We start from the raw sequence: 23,518 nt of genomic DNA, 5'->3' as shown, positions 1-23,518 counted from the left end.
TCCTTCACCCACCTGAATGCTTCCTGTAGGATAGCAGTGTGGGTCCTTTGCTAAACAGTTTTCAGAGACCTTACAAACTCATTTTCCTTCCATCCCTCCAACCCATGCCAGTGTTAGGAGGCCTGTTTTTACAGAAGGTGGTGGGAAAGCTGCGGTAGGGTAGGAATCCTGAAATGTTGGTGTGGGGCCAGTTCTGGGGAGTGGGCTTTAGTTTCAGATGCCCCCTTCTCTCGTATTGGACATACTTAGTTTGAACCCTTACAGACCGACCTTTGGTATATAATACGAGAAACACTCTTTTCTTTGAGCCAGACAGCATAAGATGCATTACACACTTATTGAGCATTTACTGTATACCTGGCATCATAGAAGGTTTTTCTCTGAACTGTTCCCTTCTTATTGTTTCTCAACCCTGTGAAGTTAGGTATTTCTACTTTGTGTATGAGGAAGCTGAGGCCCCAAGGGTCTATTAATAAGCATATTCTCTTTGTGATTATTACTGTTATCAGCAAGGCAGTTGGGGGAGGGGGGTGCAATCCCAGGATACAGGGCTGAGCTGGCTTTGGACCATGCATAGAGGCTGTTTTTTATTTACTGCCCCCTTAACCCTTTAGCCTCATCCAGAAAACGAAACTGGATTTTTAAAAGATTACAATTATTCGTCCCACAGTCTGAGTCAGACTGTTAGGAAGTATTTTGAGTCATTTCAGCCACATTTCAGCCCCATGATGGAGATATTTGTATCCCATTTTACAGGACATTTTCATTTGTCAGGAAACTGATGTTCAGGATCCTGCTCTTTTATGCTTTTTCTTTCCAAAGCCATGTTTTATCATCAGAATTATGCAACCATCCCGTGCCTTTGAGCTGCACAAATGATGACTGTGACTAAGACAGCCTTGTAGACAGTAGCTATGCCTAAAGGCTTGGAAAATGCTCTGAAGACTTTGATTTAGTTTGGTTCTCTGGTTGAGAAGACAACCTTGAAGTCACTCATCATTCTCTGGCTAATAATAATGTGGCCTCTCAGACCTCACATGGAGGACAGGAGACCATCCTCTGGCCCTCAACAGGCTGTTACCTGTCAGTAGCTTGGTCCTGTTGGAGGAGGCAGCAGGATTTGTTCAAGCCCAACCCTAGCCCCACTCTCCATTGCTACTCCCACTCCCCTCTCCTTGAACCTTCTGAAGGCACTCAGTCCAGTCTTCTGTAAATCTTCTTGCCCCTCCTTCCTGCCTTCCAAGGAGAAAGGAGCAGGAGGGATTTGCCCCAAGCTGCCTTGGAAGGAGGCCTGCAGTCTGATGTGCCTTGAGCTCTGTTTCTGGTGAGAAAAGGCTGTGCTGAGAAAAAACCTCCTTGCTTTGTCCTTTGAGTTTGCTGAGGCCCACCTGGCCAAGCTGTGCTGTCATGCTATTTTGGGCAGCTGGTATCCTTTAGGAGGGCCAAGTGCATGTGGCTTCATTGTATAGAGCAGGTCCTGAGTGCTGCTGCTTTCTAATCCGGAGAAAAGAGAATAAAGCCACCCTAGAAACTATCATGGGGTGTTGGTGGCGGTGGGGGAGAGGTAGGCTGAAGAGGTCCCTGGGGCTGCCTTTTCTATTTTGGATCTTTGGCTGGGGCCCAGCCTTGCCTCCTGGGCCAGGCAGGCATGTGACCGAGGCAGCCCAGTGAGCGGGGGAACTCAGGACTGCTGTCCAGGGGAATGACACCACTTGTTGCCCCAGCAGCCAATTTCTAAAGGAAATCAACCTATTTTCATGGAAGTCACCCAACCCAAGGGCAGGACACCAAACTTACACTAAAAAATTCTGTAAAACTGGATGTGCTGGCAGCTTGAGTACTGTTGTAACCAAAATAAGAGCATGAAAGGAGGCAAATGTCCCTCAGGAGGAATTCTTACAGGGAGCCAGTTAGAAGGAGAGTGATGAGATATGAAAAAGGAGTTTGACAAATGAGTTCTGCTCCACACTGCAATCCTTTCTTTCCCCGCCCTGTTTTTTTGGCTCCTCCTTTCTTCTAACTTGGAGCTGCCAAGTCCAGCCCATCTATCTGTTTCTGATTAAGAAAGCTTCAAGCCATATAAGGCCCCTTCTGTTGCCTATGGTTTATGTTGGCTGGAGAGCGAGGTTGTTTTTGCAAAATGTATTTCAAAGAAGTGGCAAGGGCTTATGTGAGGCTGTGTGTGTGTGTGTGTGTGTGTGTGTGTGTGTGTGTGTATCCCTGTTCCCATGCACCAGGCTAATAAGTGGTATGACCCCAGGGCTTCATACAAATGTATTTTCTGAGAACTTGAAGTAAAAAGTGGGCCTGTTTACTCACCCAGGGTGCACCTGCTGTGCTACCAGCCACAGAGGCACCCTGTTTCTGGCATAGATTTGGAATCAGCCTCTGATTATTAGTCTAGAAACTAAACTTGGCTGTTGCGGCAAGTTGGTTTCCCTCTCTGGAGGAAGTTTGGTGACCCTGTACCTCTGGGTTCTTGACCTTCAGCACTGCGTCTGCCCAGTGAGGCTGGGGAGCAGTTTCTCTGTCAGTAGCCCTCCCACCTCATCTTCACCTCCCTTTCTTGCTGCCTCTTGAGTCAGCCAAGCTTGTTCCTGCTTTAGGACTTTGGCACATGTTCTCCCTGCCTGGAACTTTCTTCCCCTCTCCTTTCCCTGTCCTCCCAGAGCTTGGCATGGCTGCCCCTTACTGTTCCAGCTCTGCTGCCACCTCTTTGGAGGGGCATTCTCTGTCTAAAGCTTCCCCTCTCCCACATGCTCTTTATCCAGCTTTTCTCCACCTTGGTTCCTCGTCTAAACCGCAGAACACAGAAGATGGCCAAGTGACTGTTTCTCAACTCTCCCAACTAGTACAGTACTACACGCCCAGGAGTATAGTTAATTCATCATGTACAAGGGATGCCTAGGGCTCAGTTCTCAGAAGCAGCTTGAGAGGCTGCAGGTTTATCACGTTTGCTTGCTGCATCTTTGTAGTATCTTGAGATCTGAAATGTGACTCCCTATCTACCACCCCTCCCTCCACCTTTGCATGAGGCTTTTGCATCTTCAGCAGAACCTGGCTCACACTGGGTATTCAGATCTTTATGAGATGACTAGGCCCAGGGGGCCCTGCTACCTGATGCTGGCTAGGCCTCATTGGTGTGGGAACCAGATGCCTTGCTCCAAAGGGTCTATTAATAAGCCTATTCTCTTTGTGATTATTACTGTTGTTAGGGCAGTTGGGGGAGGGGAGGTGCAAAATTTGCACCAGTTATTATGGGGAATAAAGCATTATAAATTTATATATAGATGAGATGATATATATATATTTATTATGATGGTTAAAGAAACTTAAAAGCTGTATGGTAATAGAATATCCATTGCTACTTAATACTTAAGAATATATTAACCCTTTGCACTCCGCTGTCCCCTCTCAGGGGACATCGGAATTCTAGCATATCACTCAGATGTCCCCTCTCAGGGGACATTGCAGTTTATTAGTGATTATGGGGAATTGAGTTATTTCAACGCACGTTTCCGCCGTTAGCGTCGAGTAGCTGGTAGCCGATGTCCAGAATGGTTCGGAGTGCAAAGGGTTAATTTTATATGAAAGTATTGCTTGTAAGAAGTTTTGACTATTCACAGGTTTGAAAGAACAGCCATTTGTCCTGAGTGTTCTCCTTCCTGTCCTGTTCTCTTCTAGAAGCAGCTGCTTTCATCTGGTTGTCCTCCCTATCTCTGTATTTCTAAATAGTATACTTCTTCCTTTCTTTCCATCTTCCTTTTTATTTATCTGATTTGCTTTTCTACTTTGAAAGGTAAGGACTTGGCTCATTCCTACATTTTTCTTCCCTCATCCTCAGTATAGAGGTTGTATGCATTGTTATGATATAAACTAGAGGCCGGGTTCATAAAATCGTGCAGGGGTGGTGGTGGTAGTGATGTGTGTCCCTCAGCCTGGCTGGACCCTCTCCATTCTGGAACCCCTTGGGGGATATCCAATTGCTGATTTAGGGGATGGGGCCTAAACCAGCAGTTGGACATCCCTCTCACAATTGGGACTGCTTGCTCCTAACCATTTGCCTGCCTACTGGCTTGATTGTTTCCTAACTGCTTCTCTGCTGGCCTCTTGGCCCCCAACTGCCCTTCCCTGTTGGCCTGATTGCCCCTAACCGCTTCTGCCTCTGCCCCCACCACCGTGGCTTTGTCTGGAAGGAACTTGGACAGTAGAAAGATGGCCAGTCTCCTGGTCTAATTAGCATATTATCCTTTTATTAGTATAGATACTGCTTATAGCTGAAAAGTTCTTAGTTTTCCATATTTCCTTTCTTGCCATCCTCTTCCCTCTTAATTTGCTTGGCTTTGTTTTCTGTGTCTTTCACATTGGTTCTCTGACTCTTCCCTGAGCCTTAGCCATTGCTGTCAAGCTCCTCTCATTTGCTTAAACATACCAGGTACTAGCATTCCATATTGCTCCTGGGATGTACCACCATCCCTAGCTCTGCTTCCCCTTCATCCTGGAAATTCCTTCTCCCTTTCTCTTGTGTTGCTTCTTGGATCCATGCCTATCCCTCCCTTTTCTGATTCCTTTTGGAGTTATGTGTCATCTTTATTAGCTTTTCTTGATTTACCCCCTTGTTTTTGTGGAGCCTGTCTTCTAGTAGCTTGCTGAGAAAGTGTGCTGGTTTATACACAAGGACAAGTCTTTGAAGGCTTGGATTGAGGTGTGGCCAGAGACAGGAAGGTTGCTAGAAAGTTGGCAAGGACAACTAGGCCCTCATAACCCTCTGGCATGCCAGTAGATCTGGCTTTATTTTATGGAGAGTTTAAAGGAGAAGGGATGTGGATTGGGGAGGCAGGTAGAAGTGAAAATGGGTATTGAATGAAAGTCTGCATATTGAATGGACCAACCAAATCTCCCTTGGCTTCCTCTCATCTCCCATCCCACGGCATTATTAGAACATCTTAATCTGGAGAAACTGGCAGCCTGGTTCATGTTTGTTCCCCAATCTGACCAGGACACTTGCCTGACTCTTGGACCAAACTTGTCAGTTGGTCAGTGGCAGTAATAAGCTTACCCAGAGGAGAAGTCATTGGTATTTTTTTTGCCTCAAAAGGACTTGTAAGTGCCTCAAAAGTAGTGTGTTTGTTTGACTCATTCCTGTGTCCCACTGTGCTTTGTACCCGGTAGGTACCAATACATATTTGGTGAATAGAAATTCCTTATGCCTTTATGTGATCTGAATTGGTTATAGTGCACTGTTTGCTGTTTGTAAAATCAGTGTCTACCTCTTTGCTTTGTCCCCTGAGATGGTGCTATGAAGGGTTTTTGCCTCACACCATCTTTTCTGATTCCTTTTGAAGTCATATGTCATCTTTATTAGCTTTTAGATAAGCTTATTGTCTGATCAGAATGTCATATCTTTTTGGTAGTCTTGTGTAGTGCTCTGTGGTCATGGGCGGGAACTCTGTGTACCCAGGAACACTGGTGGCACCTGCTTTATCACCATAGTAAAAAAAAAAAAAAAAAAAAAAAAAAAAAAAAAAAAAAAAAGCTTAACCCTAGCCCCCAAATGAAGAAATGGAAAGACCTTTGTAGGAGGTGCTGATTTTTCCCTTTATCATTTGAAGCCTAATGAGATTGGACCTGCCCTGGGTGGTCAGCAGAGAAGGAGGGAGGCTGGGAAGTTCACCCTTGTGTGTTTCCTCTTTAACCAACTTTTCCAAACTGGGAGTTTGATTTTTAATTGAACTGGAGGAGGAGGGGCTCTTAATTGAAGACTATCTTCAGAGATGGGATTTTTCACTTTTGACTCTACTTACTTGGAATTCTTGGTACCAGGCTCTGGTTTCCATTTTGGTTGGAAAAGGCTTTATTGAGTAGGCCCGCCCATCCAGACATGGTTGTGTGAAGCCTCCAGTCTCTTGGAGAATAGGCCATGGAGTGTTCTGTGATCCAGGACCGGGAGGGTGGCTGACCAGGCTGCTCTGTGGGGCCATCACAATGAAGGGTGTGGGGGATAGCCCTGGCAGGAGGACCTCACAGCCCCACTGTGAGCTAATTTGGAATTTTTAGGGTGCCAACATGAATCACAGCTCACTCACACACCCTAAGGATGAAGGTAACAACCCTGTGAACACCGAGACTGGGCTGAGACCAACACACCTGAGGCATGGCTCCAGCACTCTGATTCCTGGGCCCCCAGCCATGCTGCTGAGGGTGAGTGGCCCAGCCTGCCATCATTCCCCACCCTCAGTGGCAGGACCAAACATTGCCCAGCAAGGTAGGCACTAGCTTTCTCAGTATTTTTGCAGCCCTTGTGTTTCCTTCAGGTCTTCTGGGAACACCCTCTAGCACTATGTTGTCCACTAGGTAGCACCAGTTGTATATAGCTATTTAAAGTAAATTGACACTAAATATAATATAAAATTCAGTTCTTCAGTCACACTGGTCACATTTCAAGTGCTCAGTAGCTCCCTGTGACTAAGTGGCTGCCAATATTGGACTTCAGTTGCCACTTGGGGATTAGCCAGGCCTTTGCCTCTTGTGACCTGCTCTGCTTTGGCCATGTCGCAACTGCCCCTTGCGTTGACAGTAAAGGTCAGACTCCCTTTGTCTGGCCCCCGGCCAGCTCTTAAGCCTCTGCTCCCAGGACTTGTTCTGCTCTCACTCCCAAAGATACATTGGGTTTAGAACCTTAATTGATGTCATTAACCCCCCATTGCAACCTAAGGGAATTCTGGCCTTTGAGACAACCTTCCTTGGGTTCTCTTTGCCTGTTTCTGCACCTGGGCTCAGCGTGGTACTGATATGTGTGTATGTGTGAGTGAGACACTGGCTCTTCCATCTGGATTGTGAGCTTCTAGTGGTCAGAAGCTTTTTCTTGCTGAAACTTAAACACATTTATGTGCATATACTCAACCCAAAAGGCACTCTTGTCTTCCTCCAGCAAACTTGAGGGTTGCAAGTGAGGGGCATAGTATTAGGGTTGTGGGAAGGGATGGAGGAGCCTTGGTCTCGTCCGTAGCCTGATGTTATTCTCACAATGCAGTGGCAGCAAGTGCTGGGCTTCAGGTTCTGGATCATTCCCTGTCTTTAGAAGACCCCCTTCAAGGGGAAAAGCGCCTACCTCCATTGGCAAGAAGCTCTCAGGAGATGGAATGTCTTGAGCTTCCTTTTGTTGGTGAACACATAACCCTGGAATAATGGAAGAAATGTTCGAATTTCAACCAGATGGGGTTGGCAAAAGTAGGTTTACACTTGTGAGTATGCAAAACACAGAGCTTATTCTTGTGTTATTATTCATTTATTACTGTATTATTTTCTATGCAAGCTTACCTTTGCCCACCCCTGTGTAAAAGTCCATTTAGAACACACAATGGATGTGACTTCACTGACCAGGCCCAAGTTCAGACTGGACTTATGAGACTCTTTGTACCAAGTTCTTATTTTTATGATAGACTTTCCCATTGATTAATTACTTGCAGCTTTTTTTTTCCATAATAGCTGCAGACAAATAGGCTGACTCACTGGAACCAACACTCTTTGTACCATTCCCAGAGATTTGTTTTCTTGTTTAGTAGAAGGCCCTAGATTGCAATGCCCCAGCTGGTCATTGGGGTTGGGAGTGAAGCAATTTCTTCTCCAGAGGTAAGCTGTTTTGAGAAGCTGCAGGTTCCTCTGGGACAAAGAAGGAATCCTTTCAGAACCTGGAGTGAGTAGGTGGGCACTAAGGTCTTATGGGGCTGTGACACATGCCTGTCCTCAGCTCTGTGTGACCACTGGGCAGCCAGCCAGTGTGCATCTATTTGCGGGCAAATGGGCCTGCTAAAAATAAGCAGGCAGCTATTTCATTCCATCAGATTCAAACTAGCCAAGTCTCCTCCCCACCAACCTTAAGCCCAGGCTCTGCATCCTTTTCCCTGACTGGGGGCCCGGCCTTCCTGAGAGGCCTGGGCCTCCGGAGTGGGGGAGGGAGGCAGTCACCTTCATTCAGTTTACTTGTGAGTGTGAAGGCTTTTAGATTTTTACTTTCAAATGCCACTTACATTTTTGAGAAGTACAGGTTTAAAAAAGAGAGAGGGCAGAGAGAGGAACTCAAGAGTCTTTTCGGGAAGGAAGGTACCAGAGAGCCTCGTTCGGCTGAAACGTGTGCGTGCACAAGGGGCAGCCCTGTCTGAGAATTCAGGAAAGGTTGGTACATCCTGCACCACAAGTCCAGGACTCAGTGTTCACATAAGTCAAGGAAAATGGCACCTTACCAATTCAGAGAGGTCTGTTTGAGTGAGATGAGATTGGCTAGGGTAGGACTCTAGGAATTGAAAGGGGGGGGGGGAAGGAAGTGAGGAACTTTATTTGACGGGCAGGAAGTAGGGCTTCAGTCACCAGGAGCTCCCTGTGAGGTGCCTTCAGTGAAACTCAACGAGGCTCTCACATCACCTTTGGGTGGTGTGGGCTACTTATTCCAAGGGCTCTTGGCTCTGTGTTTGGTGGAGAAGCTCATATCTAATCACAATCCCCTAGTGGCAAGGGAAAAATAAACCATTTCATCCCCTCCTTGATCTCTTACCTCTTATCTCAAGTGCCCAGAGTACTTCAATTCCTTTCGTGGGCAGTTTCTGTCCCCAGAGGCAGTCGTGGAGAGAAGGGCTTTGCTTGGAAGAATGGTGGCAACTGGCTTCTGGTTCCTCAGCAGAGGGAAGGTCTCTCAGCTCTAGTCCAGCATGTGAATGGTGGGCACTGGGGACCCATGTAGGACCTTGTCAGAAATCTGTGGGTTGGGCAACATGGCACTAGGATAGCAGTATTAAATGCTTTCTAGGAGGCCCTCCTGGCACAATAACAGGGGTGTCTGGCTTGGAAATGGTACAGAAAGTTTCTTAAGCTGTAATTAGCAGAGTAGCTACAGCTGCCTGTTAGCAGGGGGGCTGTACATGGTAGGTCTGGGGGCTTAGAGCCTCAGTCTCTAGGAACAAGCTGGGCAGGGAAGAGTAGGTGGGTGAGTGGTAGCGGTGTCTCAGCTACAGAGCAGCAGGCAGGAAGTATGTATAGTGGCCCCAGGCGGCTGGTTCTGTGTTGAGTGTGAATCAGGATTAGGAGCAGAACACGTGAAGTGGTGGGAGGCCAGTGACATGGCAGGCCAGGGTCTGTCTGGAATGCGGTATTGGTCTCCTGGGATTCAGGACCAAAGCCAGGCTGTTATGTATGTATGTTTTACAGCCAGTTTCTTCAATCTCCAGTGGTGGGGTGGATCAACTGCTGGGCCCCTTGGTTCAACTTTTAGTTCCAATGTGTGTGTGTGTGGGTGTATCCCAGTGTTTTGAGAGGCAGTCTGTGTCTTGGATAACAACTGCCTCCCTTACACACACCCCAATTTGAGTTTATGGCCTTGGGCCCTTCCTGTGTAAAATGGGAGACTGCCACCTATGGGTTGTTAAGACATAGGATTCTTCTTCCTATCTGCTCTTTTCCATTTAATCTTTTTTTCTGAGATCAGAGAATTGCTAGAACACTATGGGACTCATAAGTATACAGCCTGCTGAAATAGGATTGTCTAGTTAATAAGGAGTCAGATATTTAAATTTACTGACGAAGAAAATCTGAGTTCAGATCCCAGCCCTACTTCCTGTTGCATGTGACCTGTTGGGTGGGACTTAATCTCCCGACAATAGGCTATATCTCCTGTATACTACTTTTTCCTGAGAGCACCCTTCCCCCATAGCCTCTTTTCCTTCTTAAATATTTATTTTTATATGAACAACAGACACAAAGCAAATATCCCATAATCTAACACTTTTTGGGTGTGTGCAAGTTGTTATAAAACAGTGATTTTCCAACTTGGCTGCATGTTGGAGTCACCTCGGTTAACAAACTTGGTGCCTGGATCTTTCCCTCAGAGATTCTGATCTAATTGATTTGGGTGCCAACTTGGGATTTTAAAAGCATCCCAAGTGGTGCTAATGCGCAGCTAAATTGGAGAACCACTGAGAAATTATTAAAAAAACAACAACAACAAACCTCTTCACAAAAAGAAGGAAGACTATCCATTTTTTCAATAGAATCCCAGTTTTTTTTGCATGGGATAATTATATGGACACAGACCTCACACATATGGTAGTCTACAGCTTTTATTATTTTTGGCATCACAGCAGTTTTTCCAAGTCAGTACACAGTCAGCTTCCTTCTCTAACAATGATTTGTCCCTAGATTCTACAATATATTTAGCAATTTTTTCTATGAGTTTTTTTTTCAAATAATACTCCAGTGAATATTCCTAACAGACTTCTGCCTATGCAGATTTTTAATTTTTAAAAAAATATATATTTTATTGATTTTTTTACAGAGAGGAAGAGAAAGAGATAGAGAGTTAGAAACATTGATGAGAGAGAATCATCCATCAGCTGCCTCTTGCACATCCTTCACTGGGGATGTGCTCACAACCAAGGTACATGCCCTTGACCGGAATCAACCTGGGACCTTTCAGTCCGCAGGCCGACACTCTATCCACTGAGCCAAATTGGTTTTGGCTAATTTTTTTTTTTTTTTTTTTAAGAAAATATTTCAAGTGTGAGAATTTGGGGGTCTTAGGGTACGGTCATAAAGTTTTAAGAGCAGTACAAACTTTCCCTTTCCTTGGCCCATAAAATGTCTTATCACCACAGATCCATTAATCAGTGGATTCTGGATTTAATGTGGAGAAGAACTTGAGTCCCATTCCCTTAACTGTATAACCTTGAGTTCTTTAAACCTTTAAGATGGTAATATATTCCAAACCAGGTATTGAAGATTAGGTGATTAGATAAGACAAGTATCTAGTGAGGTTCCTCATTTGAATATTAAGCTGTTAGACAGCATTATTGAAGCTTTTCACCTGGAGGGTATATTACAGTGCCTTCTGAACGAGGCTTCTGCTTTGTACTTTCCAGTCTCATTGCTTCATCTTCACATACTGTATTAGCAGGAAGGTTTATCCTTAAAGATAAGGGACTTTCTGGAGATGACCTGCCCACCCCTGTAATTTAGAGAAACACTTTTCCTATCACCTTTTCTAATGTGCTTGTAAATCTTCTTGGAGGCTTGTTATGCAGTTTGCGGTACTGTGGGTCGGAAAGGGACTGAGATACTGTATTTCCAGTAGGTTCCCTGGTTATGCTCAATGCTTCTGGTCCAGACTGTGCTCTGAGATGCAAAGTCCTGGAGCGGTGTTTCCAGCCTCTGCTGATCATCAGGCTCACTTGGGGAGCTGTTTGCTCTGCTTTTGCCAGAAAACATTTAGATAAGTAGATACAACCAGTAAGAGTTGGTAAAGCATTTACAATTAAGCACAAATCCAAATTAAGGTGTAATTCACCATATCAATGAAGGATTTGAGGGTTTAAGAAGACTTAAAATTTTTGCATACAGAATAAAATTTGCTGGCATGGGAGGCACTGAATGCAAGCATTCTCAATAAGTCTGTTACATACCTCTAATGAGAGCTCACCCTGCTCTACAAAGCACTTACTATATATCTAAACTAATCCTCATACTTGTCATCTTCTGCAGCCTTCTTCTAGGCCATGATCATTTCTCCTCTTCTGGCTCTAACTGACCTAGGTCTCCACGTCCCCTTTGCTCCATATACTGTTTCCCCTGCTCCCCAAATCACCTGCAAACACAGCTTGGTATGTCTGCCTTTTCCACCTATGCTGGTTCTGTTGTCTTCAGGATCAAGACTCTGCAGTAGCTTTCAAGGGAGTGTGTGTGGATGAGGGAGCAGAAGAGGGTGTCTCTTCTTGCCCACCCACTTCCAGCGGCTCACCCAGAGTCATGGTGTGAAGAGATGGTGATCCCTTCAGAGGCAGGGAAAGGGAGAGCCAACAGCTCTGGTGTAGCCTGTCTATTGTCTTTCCTGTGCAGTCACATCAGGAACCTCTTACCTGGTTCTCATGGCATCTCTTTCTCCTTCTGTTCCCAGGTGTGACTACTACAAGCCTCCAGGATGGCCATCCAATTCCGTTCACTTTTCCCTTTGGCATTGCCTGGAATGCTAGCACTCCTTGGCTGGTGGTGGTTTTTCTCTCGTAAAAAAGAACACGCTAGTAGCCATGACAAACAGGGGGAGGCTAGTCCTGTGGAGCTGAGGGCCGGCCCTGCCATCGAGGAACTGGCCCCTGTGGAAGATGCCTGTCTTGCGGTAGTGACCACACCCCCCAGTGTCACACAACCAGCAGAAGAGGAGCTGGCCACTGTGTACAAACCTTCCACAGAGCCCCCGGCCTTGCTGCGGTCACATCCAGCCTGTCGTAGATCAGAGTCCTCAGGCAGCCTGTCTAACACTACGGACACGAGAGTTCAACCAGGAGCATGCAGAGATGATAGTGCAAGGGTGGAACCAGCCCAAACAGGTGATGAAGCCAAGCTTGTTCCTCTGGAGCGTGCCCTGGCATCCCCAAAGGCTATTCAGTTCCCCCACGAAGCCACGGAGGTGTGCAGGAACGAGGCAGGGTGGGGCCAGCAAGGTCAGTCTGCAGCTCCCACAGAGAAGCATGGCCCTGTGGAGAAGGCAAGAGAAATGGGGGCTGAAGGCACTGGCGATGCAGTGTTGGGAGAAAGTGGGCTAGAAGAAGGTGTGTTGTCCCTGGAGCATGCCTCTGCATTACAGAGCATCAAGGCGCCCAGCATGACTTCCTTAGGAGGAGGGGGAGAGGAAAGGAAGAGTAGCCCGCCTCAGGTCGAGGGGGACACAGCAGGGAAGTTGATGAGTAGCTTTAATGAATTGGCTCATGTGGAGCAGGCCAAGGAGGATGAAACACTGGCACCCCGTGTCCGAGGTGGCCAAGTCTGGGATGGAAAATTGAGCAAAGAGGAGCCCTTGGATAAAAATAAGGAGACCTTGGATAAAAATGAAGAGATTGAGCAAGCTGCCTACCAGATCATCTCCAAAGTGATCTTGGATGCAACTGAAGAAGTGCTGGTCACCACTGTGGGCAAGATGGCAGGTTGCATGTATCAGGCCTCAGCCGGTCAGCTCCAAGAGCAGGAGGAGGAGAGGTGTGCCCCAATCTGCCAGAAAACTGCCCTTGGGCAAGATGCCTTGGAGTCCACACAGGCCACAATGGAGGTGACCACAGCGAAGGCAGTCTTAGACCCACTGGAGTCAGCTTTGGACCCGTTGAAGTCAGCCTTGGGTCCGTCAGATACTGCCTTCCCCTTGCCAGGCCTGCCAGCAGAGGACCTGCCACCACCACCAAAGACTTATGTGAGCTGCCTGACCAGCCCTCTGTCTAGCCCCACCAAGGACACAAAGCCAAAGAACTCTGTGCACCACATCGCCCTGGCCCCCTGCCCACCACCAGCCGCCCCCCTCGGAGAGTCGTTGGACAACAAAACCGTCCTGGTGGAAGATGCTGGCTATGTCACCTGCATGTCTGACAATAGCCAGGGTGTCCCTTCAGAGTCCTCCTCCGGGCAGTGCTCAGATTCCATCAGCACGTCAGGGCTCGAAGACTCTTGTACAGAGACCAACTCAAGCCCTAGGGACAAGGCTACCACCTCCCCACTGCCACAAAGTACTGTGCCCTTCAGCAATGGGGTGCTGAAGGAGGAGTTGTCAGACGTGGGGACTGAGGATGGATGGACCATGGATGCGGAAGCAGATCATTCGGGAGGTAGGAGGTCTTGGGTGTTCCTCACTCGGAGGATGGGGGTTCTCCCTTTATATAGTAGGAAAGCCTGCCTCTCTCTGCTACTTCTGTGTCCCAATCAGCGTGCAAAAGGGCACAGTGGAGAGCTGGTGGTTAACTGAAAATTCAGGCTGCCTTAAACCCAAAGCCATGGGAGTTGTAACTTGTTTCCCTAGCCCATCTGACAAAATCAGTCAAAGTTAGGTTGGGTTGACCGATTAACCTAAGTGTGCCTTGCCTCTTTTTCTCTTTTAAACCCTAACTTGTTAATGTTTTTTTGTCTTATTTTTTAACGGAGAGAGTCCTCCTTAGCTTTAATTCCCTTGAGTACCGAGAGTAGGTGTGAGCTTTTTAAAAATGGTTTATTTCCTTTTAACCTTATGCTTGTTCCCATGTCTTCACCTGCTTTCCTTCTCCAGAAGCTCTTTCCTGGTAAGTGCCCAGTGACTGGCCCCAGCTTTGCATACTTGTGGGAGGCTCGCACTCTGCTGCGTGTTGCTGTCACTCTGTGCAGAACGCCTCAGCCATTTTCTTTCTGTGCAGCTGCAGGTCCATCCCCAGGAAAGAAGGGCACTCGGGTAATGAAGTGCCCACTGGGTTTTTCGAGTGCTGACCCCAGCGTAGACAGTTCAGACCGCTAACTTCCAGGTCAGCAGCTCCTGACCCTGTTTTTTCATCCACCCTGGGGCATTTTCATTGATCTCTTGGGAAGAGGCATTCCCCTCAGGGTCTCTGACTGTCTTGCCCTGAAACCTTTTCCTATCATTTCACCTTGAGGCAGGTTGGGACTCTTTCTTTGGAATTCAGGAGTGTTCCACACATTACATTTTACCACCTCTGAGGTGCTATTGATTATGACACTACTGTTTTTTATGTACCTTGGAAAAAAATCAAAATGCTGCGGATCATGAATTTGGAAGGCCAGAGACTGTAAGATGCACTCTAACTTTAGGGATGTTAAAAGTTGTTTGTTTTTTAAGGCATTTTAAAATGGGTGGAAAGTTTTAAGAATAAAGGGGTTTCCCTTTGCCTCTTGCCCCTCAGGTTAATTAACAAGCCCTCTGGCCTTGTCATGCCAATTCTAGATTGATAACAGCTATGCAGAAGGCTTCCAAGTTTAGGCCTCGTGGAAGAGGAGGCTATGACTGAGAATGGTGATGCCTGGGGACGTTGTCGATGGTAGATAAAAGCCTGGTAGTGCCAATCACTGAGCACTCAGTTGTGCCAAGTACCAGGCTGTGTCTTACCGACCCACCCCCATTCTCATGGTAGCCCTGCCTTGAGCATGAGAAAGCTGTAAGCTGGCCTTTGAGTGAAGCCTGCTAGAATCCTGGTGTGGTCTGAGCCACCTCTGAGTGTTATGGGGTGGAAGGAACTATCCAGTCCTGCTCTGTCAGGTAGAGCCTGGGGCTGGCATTATCAGAAGGGTATGGACTGGCTGTGACCAATTGTTCTCCGGGTAGGCCTGCATCTCCTGTCTGGCTCCAGGGGCCATGTGGACCTGTTGGCCCATCACCTTCCCCACCCTGTGTTAAGGGAGGAGGAGGTCAGTTTGATGGTGACTTAGCTGGGAGTGAATCTCCTAAGCTTTACTCCTTTGCATTCAGACAGTACATGGGATTATGCCCGGGGTCTGGAGAAACCAGTGCGAGATAACCTAATTAGTAGAATCTCAGGGGTCCTCTATTTCTGGCAATAGAGTTGTCCATATTTAAATGAGAGCCACTTAAGTGAGGCCGGCCCTCTGTTTTTCTTTGATGGTCCCTTTGGCACACTGTTGGTCAAGAGTGGAGCAGCCCAAGTCAGTGCTAGGCTCCTGCTGCCCACCCTCTCCTCTTAGGAGTGAACTTTAGTTCAGTCTTTGAACAAGGGCATTAGAGACCCGCCATGAGCTCAGAAGAGCATTCAGAGTCGCACAAGTCAGGCCTAAGCAGGGGAAAAGGAGGGCCTCATTTCTGTGTCCACTTTTGGCAGGGCTCTGATAGGGAATAAGAATGGGGCCTTCAGACATACCAGCCACAGGGGAGTTTTTCTAGCTCTACTTGGCTAAAGGCCACTGACTGTAAGCCTAGGCCAGGGGCCTTGGGACCTAGGGACCCTTGGTCTGAGGGGCTGGCATTTTCAGAAGGGTGTGGACTGGCTGTGACCAGTTGGTCTCGGAGGAGGCCTGCATCTAATATCTGGCTCCTGGAAACATGTGAAGCTGTTGGCCCATCCCTTCCCCCACCCTCAGGACTCCCCCCTTCCTGAGCCAGTGTCTTTCTTCCCAGTTCACCACTTGTCTGCTCCAGCAGCTGTGGCTGGGTGTGGCTGCCAATTAAGCAAGTTGGACTGTAAATGACAAGCTAAAATTAGGTGTATCTACACCCCCAGCCCTCCTTTCATTGGGGTTGTTCTGAGCCTTCTAGACTTCCAGTTGACAGTCACCTGCCAAGCTTGAGGAGGGGGCGGGGGATGGGGGCCTTGGGCCTCCCAGGAATGTGAGTTTGGGAGTTGTGCGTTATTAATTGCTCTGAGCTGGTGTCTGGGTGTCTGTGCATGCTGCTTCCTCCCCTGCAGGCTCGGACGGGAACAGCATGGATTCAGTGGACGGCTGCTGTGGACCCAGGAAGACTGACGGTTTCCAGAATGCCCAGGCAGGCTCTAATCCTAAGAAGGTCGACCTCATCATCTGGGAGATTGAGGTGCCAAAGGTAAGGGTTGCAAGCTCAAAGTTCCCAGGTTCCTTGGGCTTGGGTGTGGGGTTCAGGGGAGGGACAGTCAACCTGGAGTGGCAGCTGAGCCCAAGGCTTAGGGGAAAGGGAGTGCTGTTTTGCCACGGTTCAAAGAACTTCCTGCAAAATGGAATTTCTCCAGCTGCCTTGTGAGTATCCTATTCTTATCCTCTTCTAACTCCAGGCCTCTAACCTCCCCTGGTTTTGTGTGTGTGTGTGTGTGTGTGTGTGTGTGTGTGTGTGTGTGTGTCTCGGGGCTCTGATCTGCTTGGAGATGGCTAGCAAAACCAGGTAGAGGACATGGACCAGCAAGGAGTCCTTCACTGTGCTCTGCCCAAGCTTTCCACTGCAAAGTATTTTGTAATTGAGAACAGCATAAATCCATATTTTAGAAAACTTGAGAAGTATAGAAATGTATAAAGAAAACAATCAGCTCTAATCCTACCCCCGAGAATGACTGGAAAGGCTTATTTCCTTCTCGTCTTGTTTGTGCCCTGTGGTTTTTAAACACAACTGAGATTATGTTGCTTTAATTAATGCTTTTAAATATTTAACAATTTAATTTTTCTGTGCTACTCTTTGAAAATGAAATTTTAACTGCATTATTCATTGTGTGAATGTCAATTTACTTCACTACTCCCAATTCCGGGGTGCTTAAGTGGTTTCTAGCTTCTTGCTATTCTGATTTATAACTTACTAGCTCGGTCTTGATGTTTATCTCTGGGCTCAGAAATAATTGACCCACTTTATTTTCCGGGGGCATGTAGCTTCCTGCCATGTGGAGACTTTGCTGGCTTTGAACTTGGGGTCAGGTGGGCAGCTCAGAGTCATGGTACTGGCTCTCTCGGTTGTTTGCTCCCCCAGTGATCCTGATAACCACCGTGCCCTCTTCTCCTTCATTGGCTGCAAAAGGCATACCAGAGCAGCTCTGGGTGCTGAGGGACCAGGCCCCTAGTAGCTCCATGGGGGTGGGGTCGTTTGGGAGTGATTCAGAGCTTCTTATGTCATGGCTAAGTTTGCCTGCTTGTTTCTGCCTTGAACTCTGGTGTGCTGGGCATTCGGTGAGCTACAGGCTCTGAAGGCGCCAGCCTGCTGTCAGTTGGCAGCAGGAGCCCAAAGGATCTTTCTTAGACCTTTATTTTCAAATCGAGACTCTTTATCTTTGGTCCTGAGTAGACCTGAGGAGGTGGAAGAGTTGTAAATGCACCCTGTGCTGAAACATCTCTTAGTCTGGATCTGGAAGAAGAAAATGCTGCCTTTGCAGCTTTCTGGATTCAGACCACATTGTCGGGGATGCAATGGGAACTGCTGAGTCCTGGAGCCAGACTTGCAATGCAGCTGTTTAGTAGCTGTGTGATGTTGGGTGAGTCACTTAGCCTCTCTGGGCTTGTTTTCCTCATCTGTAAAATGGAGATTAAAAAGGTATCCATTTCATTGGTATTGTGAGTAAATGCCAGTGCTTAGAATAGTGCCAGGGAAAGGAGTGCTGACATGTTAACAGATAATATGTTTGAGTTTGACCTTGTGAAAAACAAAGGTAGGTCTTTGGAAGTGGTTTTGGAGGAATTGGTTTCCCATTAACTAACTCTTTTTCTCAGCACTTAGTCGGTCGGCTAATTGGCAAGCAGGGGCGGTATGTGAGTTTTTTGAAGCAAACATCTGGTGCCAAGATCTACATCTCCGCCCTGCCTTACACCCAGAATGTCCAGATCTGCCACATAGAAGGTCAGTGGGTTTCAAGCCCTTTAGCTGCCTTTTTTTCTGAGGCAAAAGTTAACACCTTAAAGGCACACGTGAACTCTAGGAGAATTCCTGTGGAATGGGGGGTGGTTTTGCTTTGTTTGTCTTACCTGCTGTGACTCCTCCTTCCTCCTTCTCTTAGGCTCTCAGCATCATGTAGACAAGGCGCTGAACTTGATTGGGAAGAAGTTCAAGGAACTGAACCTCACCAATATCTATGCTCCCCCCCTGCCTTCGCTGGCACTGCCTTCTCTTCCAATGACTTCCTGGGTGAGCATGCTCCTGGGGGACCAGGACCTCTTGCATCCCTTTCCCCCAACAAGAAACTCCCAAGACCATGGCCAAGAGCTCCTTGATGCCTCTGCCCTCTCACTTCTAGCCTCCATTGGTCTGTTCTGCTTCTAGCCTGTGTCCTCTGGGGAAGGCTTAGGAGCTGGAGTGCCTCTTAGCCAGGGGCCTCTTAGTCCCTGATTGGAAGGACCACTCTCCCCTGGCTCTGCCACCTGGGCACCCTTTATGTTCAAGGCATTTGCCTAGAAAGGACTAGTCCACCCAGGAGACTAGGCGGGTCCAGGCTGGTGTGGAACTCCTTGGAGCTGGAGCAGTGTCTGGATGAGGCCCCTGCTGAGGGCTCAAGATGGGCTTTCCCTTAGGTAAGGCAAATCTAGCGGTGGCCCCGAGGAAGGAGTCCCTTCCCCATCCCGCTTCCCAGGAGGTACCTAGAGAATAAAGGAGAAGCAGTAATCCCCCCACCCCCCAGGCCCAGAGAGCCATGTGGCTCTTTGGAGGTTGCCCTGAGAGTTGGGCAAGAGAAGGAGCTGACATCTCAAGGGTCCCTGTGTCCTGGGCAATTGAAGCATCTCTGGGGCTTGTCATCATGTCCTACAGTGTACCTCCCCCCTATATGGGCCTCATCTTACTGAGGCTACAGTCGTGTGCCACCTAGTGACAGGGATTTGTCCAAGAAAGGTGTGTTATTGTTGGCGTGAACACGGAGTAATAACCACACAAACCTAGATGGTACAGCCTACTACACCTGGGCTGTGTGAGACACCAGCATTGTCTATACAGTTCTCACTGACCAGCCCGTCACTGTGACGCGCGTGGCTGGACTGCATTTCACACATGAGCTGAACATGCTGCCTCAAGAAAATTTCCTGCCTGGCTTTTGTTTCGGACAGTGGACTTCTTGGTTCTGTATCTTGCCCCCTCCAGAGACCCTTGTGCCTTGGGAGAAGTGTGCTGCCCTTTTCTTTCCCATGGATATTTGGGAGTGGGCTGAACCTCCACCCTTGACTTCTGAATCAGTGTTTTCCTTAGGAGGCTTGGCCCCAGACCCACTCTTTATTTTTAGATAATTGAGTGGTTGGTGTGGCTTCCTTCCCTTTTTCTCTAGGTGGCTCAGTGGGACTGGAGGGGTGGAGGTCAGGACTCTTAGTCACGCCTCTTGTGCCACCTGGGTGGAGGATGGACCAGATGCACTGCTGTGTCCACAGCACCAGGATGGTTTCTGTAGCTTAGCATCGGGAAAGCTAGTACGTGTGGACAGTTCTTTCAGAGACTAGTCTTGGCCTCTTCAGGGCCTTTAAGGTGGGGCCTGGCCACAGAGCAAACCTACCTTCTAAATCCCAGCGTGGGAATGAGTTGGGAGGATGTCTGTGGAGCCTAGAGAAGAGCAAATATGACTCAGACTGTTGAAGACTTTGACAGTGGACCCTTGTTGACAGAAAGGTAGCATAGAGAGATGCTGTCAAACCATAAGCTCCTGGGGTCAGCTGTAGGCCCTGAGGAGCTAGCTGCAGGGCCTGAGAGCCTGTCCACCTTGACACCTTGCTCTCAGTGGTTGCCTCATTCCCTTTGGCCTTCCTGGGGTCTTAGAGATTCAAGAATGCTAGAGGTGGGGGCTGGGGAAGCTTTGGTCCATGGACCTTGGTCAGTTAGGGGGAAACCTAGCACGGCCTCCAGAGCCTGCTCCTGGGAGCCTCCCTGCCCAGCCCTGTGTGAGGTCGCCTCTAGTGGTTATTCATGGCACAGCAGGACAAGGGCCATAGTGGCGTCTAAGCACTTGCATGCTCAAGTAGTTTTCCTCGAACCCCTGCCAGCTGTGTGCCATGTGCTTTGGATTGCCATGCTTTTTTCAAAGAGATGCCAGTTCAGAGACTTGTCCTGGGACCTCATGGCTTAACCCAAACATGAGAAGGATTACTGAAGTGCCTGCTACCCCTCTCCTCTCCACAGCTCATGCTCCCAGATGGCATCACTGTGGAAGTGATCGTGGTCAACCAGGTCAATGCAGGGCACCTGTTTGTGCAGCAACACACGCACCCTACCTTCCATGCACTGCGCAGCCTGGACCAGCAAATGTACCTCTGCTACTCTCAGCCTGGAATCCCCACCCTGCCCACCCCGGTAGAAAGTAAGTGCTGCAGGCTTCAGGCCGGGGAAAGGTTTTTGGGGTGGCTTATTCTTCTCCTTGGATCTTTCATGGACCAGCATTTCTGACTTCATGATGTAGGCTCAGTTGCTTGGCTAGCACAAGCTGCTGTTTGTACTGGTTGATGGAGCCATGGTGTGGAGTGGCGTTTTTGTTTTGTTTTTCTTAAAATATATTTCTGTTGATTTCAGAGAGGATGGGAGAGGAAGAGAGAGATAGAAACATCAATGATGAGAGAGAACCATTGATGAGCTGCCTTCTGCACTTCCCACATTGGGGATCGAGCCCACAACTGGGGCATATGCCCTGACCGGGAATCGAACTGTGACCTCCTGGTTCATAGGTCGATGCTCAATCGCTGAGCCACACTGGATGGGCTGTATTTTGCTTTTTATTCTGGTTCATCTGTGTCCATGTGAGGCTCCAGTAAGTTTCAGAGTACATGGATGTAGGTGAATGCTTTTGGTCTGGATGATTTTTGGATGACACCCTGCTAGGCTGAATGTCCCACATCCAGGTGCTTTTGTAGGCCAGTCTTAGCTCTGGGGAGGCTTCAGGGACTCCTTGCTCTTCAGGTTCCCTGGTACTTGGAAGGGCAGGCCTCTGGGAAGCAATGTGGGCAGGCGGGTAGCATTGACTGGGCAGCCCTTGGTGCCCTGGCATGGCCCAGGCTTGCCCACAGCTCTCTCCTTTCCTGCAGTAACAGTCATCTGTGCAGCCCCTGGTGCGGATGGTGCTTGGTGGCGAGCACAAGTGGTGGCCTCCTACGAGGACACAAACGAAGTCGAAATTCGCTACGTGGACTACGGGGGATATAAGAGAGTGAAAGTGGACGTGCTCCGGCAAATCCGGTGAGTCCAGGCTCCTTGCTCAGGCGCACACCCTGCTTAGGAGGGGACGGATTTCTGTTGGTTGGCTCAGTTCTACTAAGCCTGGGACACGGGTTACTTTTTCTTGCTATCTGCTCTGCTTCAGCAGTCTGATATAAACAAACTCCACTGCTCACCTCAGCCAAACTAAACCAGGTAGGCCTATCTTAGAAGAATTTCCCTGAGTATCATATGGCAAAAGCAAAGCAGCTTCTTTTTAGGAGCTAAATGCAAGAAGACCCTCTGAGGTCAGGCTTGTGGCAGAACTGGCAGCCTGCATTCAGGTGTGTGGGGGCTGAACCATCATAGGTATGTCTGCTCTGCTTCCCCCTGGGCGGCTGGGCTCATGGCACTAACAAGGTAACTACCAGCCTGGAGTGGAGTCAGCCTTCAGGGACGTGCTCAACATGTTCCTTTCTTGTTGCTCTAGGTCTGACTTTGTGACCCTGCCTTTCCAGGGAGCAGAAGTCCTTCTGGATAGCGTGATGCCCCTGTCAGGTAACAGGTGTGGGCTTCTGGCAGGGTGTGTTTGTGTGCGGGGGGGGGGGGGGGGGGGGGGGGGGCACGCCAAGTTGCAAGTATGTCTTTTAATTTGAGAGCCTCATTTTCACCTGGAGGGCTTATGCAAACATGGATTGCTGGCACTGTCAGTTTCTGATCAATTGATAGCTTTGGGCCGAGACCTCAGTACTTGTATTTCTGAATTCTCAGATGAGGCTAATACTGCTGGTCCATGGACCACCCTTCCAGGTCCACTGCTCTAGACTTTACCTGGGCCTCCAGCTTAGAGAGGCTTCTGCTGCAGATGCCTTCCAGATGCAGTCCAGACCCAGAGTCCTGGCACCTGGGGTTGAGGACAGGCATTGAGGCCATTGGCACTCCTCAGCTGGGCCTCAGTTTCTGCGGGCACTGTGAGGATCACACTGCCACACACCTGTCCCCTGTGGAGTCTTTGACTGATCACATTGCCTGAGGGAAGGGGACTGGCAGTGTGATCCTGGGCAGGTTACTTAGCCTCGATTCCTTCGTCCCCCCTCTGGAAAATGGGAGTGTCCAAGGAAGTTACATGAATCTAGAAACTGAGATGTGGACTCTGGTCAGGTAGCAGTTACGTATGACCAGGAGTTTTATATTTTCTAGTCCCTTGATTTCATGCTCCTCCCTTCCAGGTTTGCCCCATCTAATCTTGTTCTTGTTTAAATCAGTGAAATGCTTTAGAAGCACTACAGTCTGGCTGTGGTCTTGTTGGCCAGAATGCTGGGCAGGGTCTTCAGTTTTATTTCTCTTTATTACTTTGCCCACGCCCAGCCTTCTTCTCCATTTCTGTCCGTCTCAGGGCTTATCCAGGCCCAGCCGAAAGGCTCCCTCCTCCATAAGATATTCCCAGACCTTCGTAAACCTGCCTCTCACTTCCTCACCATCTCTTGCCTTGGGTGTGTTTTTGCATGTAACTTCTATAATTTGACTAACTTCTATAATCTGACGAAGAAAGCTGCCTCAGTGTCCTGCCTGCTGTTCTATAGTTACTGCCCATATTGGGCTGTGTGGCCACTGCCTGGGTTTGAATTCCACCTGCACCACTCTCAGAGCTGGTTGACCTTCTGCCTTTGTCTTCCATGTACCCACCTATAAAGTAGGGTAGCACCTGCCATCTCGTAAGGTGTTAACTGATCCAGTGGGAGGACGTATCCAACATGCTCGGCCCAGTCGGCCCCCAGATAAGCGGCGGTGGTGGTGTTTCCACTGAAGGCAGAGTTCCTGTCCATCTGGTCCTCTGTATGTGGGTAGCACCTAGCAGGGACCTTGAGTGTGTACAGAGACCTGGGCTTTCTTGACACCAGAAGGTCTCAGGCTCCGTGGCAGTATGTGAGGCCTTTTACTTGGAACACACCTAGACGTGTGTAGGTGACAAGAGCACCTGGCCTCAGTGAGAGTCTAAATGCTGCTTTTCCTTCTAAAGACGATGAGCACTTCTCGCCCGAGGCGGATGCAGCTGTGAGCGAGATGACTGGAAACACTGCTCTGCTGGCTCAGGTGTGTGGCTGGTGGGGCATTGGCGGGGGGGGGCGCGGGGCAGGCACGCAGGCTCTGTCTGAGGAACCTCCCAGCTTCTGC

At 48.6% G+C, this 23,518-nt stretch overlaps 1 protein-coding gene across 2 annotated transcripts in view; it reads left to right on the top strand.

Moving 5' to 3' along the window:
* AKAP1 (A-kinase anchoring protein 1) overlaps nucleotides 1-23,518 on the top strand; it is a 31,101-nt gene that overhangs the window by 5,512 nt on the left and 2,071 nt on the right. For both annotated transcript variants that reach the window (XM_084862557.1, XM_084862558.1), the window contains exons 2-9: nucleotides 11,939-13,631; nucleotides 16,206-16,339; nucleotides 17,959-18,085; nucleotides 18,243-18,370; nucleotides 20,339-20,516; nucleotides 21,235-21,385; nucleotides 21,834-21,901; nucleotides 23,364-23,437. In XM_084862557.1, the coding sequence (XP_084718683.1) occupies nucleotides 11,963-13,631; nucleotides 16,206-16,339; nucleotides 17,959-18,085; nucleotides 18,243-18,370; nucleotides 20,339-20,516; nucleotides 21,235-21,385; nucleotides 21,834-21,901; nucleotides 23,364-23,437 (2,529 nt within the window). In that variant the 5' untranslated portion in view covers nucleotides 11,939-11,962. The remainder of the gene's footprint in view (nucleotides 1-11,938; nucleotides 13,632-16,205; nucleotides 16,340-17,958; nucleotides 18,086-18,242; nucleotides 18,371-20,338; nucleotides 20,517-21,234; nucleotides 21,386-21,833; nucleotides 21,902-23,363; nucleotides 23,438-23,518) is intronic.

The sequence above is a fragment of the Pipistrellus hanaki genome, assembly GCF_964339955.1.
Source record: "Pipistrellus hanaki genome assembly, chromosome: 16".
Classification (NCBI taxonomy): Eukaryota; Metazoa; Chordata; class Mammalia; order Chiroptera; family Vespertilionidae; genus Pipistrellus; species Pipistrellus hanaki.
Note: the sequence above shows the minus strand (reverse complement) of the source record. Positions and strands in the feature narration are given on the sequence as shown.